At 35.0% G+C, this 3,174-nt stretch overlaps 1 protein-coding gene across 1 annotated transcript in view; it reads right to left on the reverse strand.

Moving 5' to 3' along the window:
* Positions 1-1,399, reverse strand: part of LOC139686467 (b(0,+)-type amino acid transporter 1-like) — a gene marked incomplete at its 5' end in the record, with an annotated part of 9,383 nt that extends 7,984 nt beyond the window's left edge. Inside the window, 2 exons of the mRNA XM_071583651.1 lie at positions 1-33; positions 1,067-1,399. The exon at positions 1-33 is cut by the window's left edge and continues 93 nt beyond it. Of these exons, the coding sequence (XP_071439752.1) occupies positions 1-33; positions 1,067-1,399 (366 nt within the window). The remainder of the gene's footprint in view (positions 34-1,066) is intronic.
* Positions 1,400-3,174: the final 1,775 nt, after the last annotated feature.

Below are 3,174 nucleotides of genomic sequence, written 5' to 3' on the forward strand. Positions count from 1 at the left end.
TAACACTGACTATGTTGATGTATGTCATCAAGCCTAGTTGGAGAAAAATCACAATCAGTTACTTTTATTTCACTTTAGATGTTACTAAAATAATATTATTCATTAATTTTAATAAATGGGACAACAATATTAAATGTCACCAATATATATGATAAATATTAAAATATATCAACACAAAACAAATTCTTAAATGTGATGAAGGCTATAATAAAAAAATCATCAGTTATATAAAGTGGGTTTGCAAGTAACCAGGTATATACCCTATTCTTGAAACTCGGGCTACAATCCATTTTCAACTGAGTTGACTACCAGTTATACAAAGGAATGTTCAAATTAAAAACTACTGGCTATAAACTCTGGCTATTTCGTCTGACTCCTAACCTTTGACCTATCTGGCATGGGTGACCCTACCAGGAGCAATTATCATTGCTCTAACCTGCACAGCTCTAGGGGTCATCGGAACGCATGAGGTCTTCCACCACATCAAGGTTGTAGTTGAAGGGAGGGATACTCCAGTTATTAGTGCTATAATGTACTTTATCCATGGCCTTAAGGTATTGATGGACGGTCAATTTCTCTAAAGGGTTATCAATATATCCATGTTTAGGATGTTATTTGTGTAATTTCAACGTAAATGCTCTGCATATATACTTTCATAACCTGTTTGCTGAATTTAAATTTAGGGACCTATATTATTTATTAAACACTATTTCAATCGCAATATTATTGAAATAAAATGTTTTTTATGAACAATATTTCTTATATTTGTAAGCTTAATGGAGAGAAAGTCTAGGATGATGTAGCCTAACGAAATCAAAAAATCAAGAATAGAGCCTAATAAACTGTGTACAATTATGTGCAATGGGAAAGGTTATAATCATAATTTTCCTTTGTTTATGAAAGTATATTAAATCTTTAATGTGACCCCTCAATCTTAAAGCCTAAGAATTTACAGTATTCAAAGGCTAAGTAAACTATTGTGATATAAAGAATAAGGATATCTATGCTGAATATCATTATATCTGCCTAATGAATATTGAGAAGTAAATTACAGGTAAGAACTTACCAACGGCAGCGACGGCGACAAGTTTGGTGGCAGTTTCTTGACAAAAGAGGGTACCATCCCCTATTTCTTCTTGGGGAACATCAGAGAGGAATGGCCGAATGGAATACTCAGAGAAAGTGAGCACAATAACGGCAATTTCGGCAGGTCGAAGGGCCAAAACGTATATCCAAGAGCACATAAATGCAGGTAATGGTCCCCATTTTGCAGTTCTCCCTGTATGTACCTTTCCTCCACCTCCAGCAATCCCGCCACCAGCGAAAGCCTCTTGGAAATAGGCGTATTCGGCACCAGATCGCGGGACCACCGTTCCGAGCTCGGCGAAAGCCAGGGCACCTACGGATAATAAACGAAGTACATGGAAATATAATACTTTAGAGTTTGATTGTTAATCATTTTCTTTCAAGGAAGTGCACATGAATAAATAAATGATATCAATTCATTTAAAATGCCCAAAAAATGAATAACAAACTACTTTGCCCAAAACGGCTTTAGAACGATGTTGACTAGATTATGCGTGATTTGTTTTGGCGCTTGTTTTATAAATGCCACACCATTCACTACACAATTAAAATATCGTCAGCAATATGGACATTAAACTGATTATATTTTTTGAAACATAGAAGAACTACTAAACAAACAAAATATGAACAATCATTTATTTTAAGCAATAAATACTGCTCAAATAATTAAAATTGTTTTCGTTAGTACCTTTTTGTGAACACAAGTGCGTGTTTGATTTTATTAGCGTTCAAACGTATGGAATCATGTGATTTTGAGGTGACTATGAATTTAATAAAAGCTAATTAAACAGGAAGATGGATATTGAGTCGAAGGAGTAGGAGAAAATGAGAGAAATCCATAAATTATTTGCCTTTAAGTCGGGAAAAAGTTGAAATTCTTGAGGATATCAGATTTTGATGAACTTTTAAGGAATGGCATTTTATCCTGGATCATATACAGTTGCGAGGTTAGATTTTAGATATATTATCTGGGAGTATGCGAATAAAATACAGAAATGAGATAAAATAAAGGAAGGGTTTGAGGTGGTTTACGTTGTTGCATGCAAAGACCATTCAAAGTACTCCATGCTGTTTTGTACTTTTGGATGAGTTATTCTATTCGCCGATGGGCTTCAATATGTTAACATAACAAATATTTTATAGAAAACCGTTGAAATTGCCAGTGTCACCATTTGCTGTTTATGTTTCCATATTTACTTTAAATTTATCAAGGCTAAAATAAAAATGAATGATTTATTATCAGCTATCGAATACATCCATGGATTATCTGTTTCGAAACGGCAAGTTAATACAATCAAGCAATGAGGAATAGTAGGCACTCAACAGGCACATCGGACTCGAAAGAATAAAAGCTACTCTCACGAGCCATATATTTGTGCGTATGAAGTTTTAATTGATAGTGTAAAAGTTGTTGGTTCAAATAAATTAAAATTCAAAATATTAATTTATATTAAATGGAAGGAACTTATTCAGGAAACCTTTTAAAGTTTAACTTAAGCGAACATTCTCTTGACGACTGAAAATGAAATTTGGAGTGTTTCTTGGTCACAATCTCACAAATGACTGAGAAAAATAACACATTTCCTTAATTTGAAAAGACAGCCACATTTAAAAAATATGTATATTTTCATTGGGTGATTCAAGGTGGTGAAAACAGATATAATGAACATTGGAGAGCTAGTAGCGTGTGTCGGGAGCATTAGGTCAAAAGTTTTGAAAAAAACTCCCATGTCCAATGATGCACGGATGATATGAATGACGCCGTCTTGTTTAGATTGAAGAAACGTGACGGAATCCTCTCAACGGGAACGTTTCCCGCGATATACTATTCGTTCGCGTTGACGTCGCATTAGCACGAGTTCGTTAAGTTGGCGGAGGTGTGTTTGGGAGAACGTCCTTGCCAAGAGAGAAATTCGGAGTGGTACTTCCACGTGCCGTGAAATCTTTCGTCGAATAATGCGGTGGTTCTCGGAAGGAATACCCAGCGTGGCAGCTTTATAACATGTTATTTTTTAGGGAAAAGCAGCGTGAGTGGAGCCCAATTTTACGCATTTTAACCAATGTCATTGCAACCTAACCATCTAATAT

Source organism: Hetaerina americana, unplaced genomic scaffold (genome assembly GCF_022747635.1).
Source record: "Hetaerina americana unplaced genomic scaffold, ioHetAmer1.1.p SCAF_1415, whole genome shotgun sequence".
Classification (NCBI taxonomy): domain Eukaryota; kingdom Metazoa; phylum Arthropoda; class Insecta; order Odonata; family Calopterygidae; genus Hetaerina; species Hetaerina americana.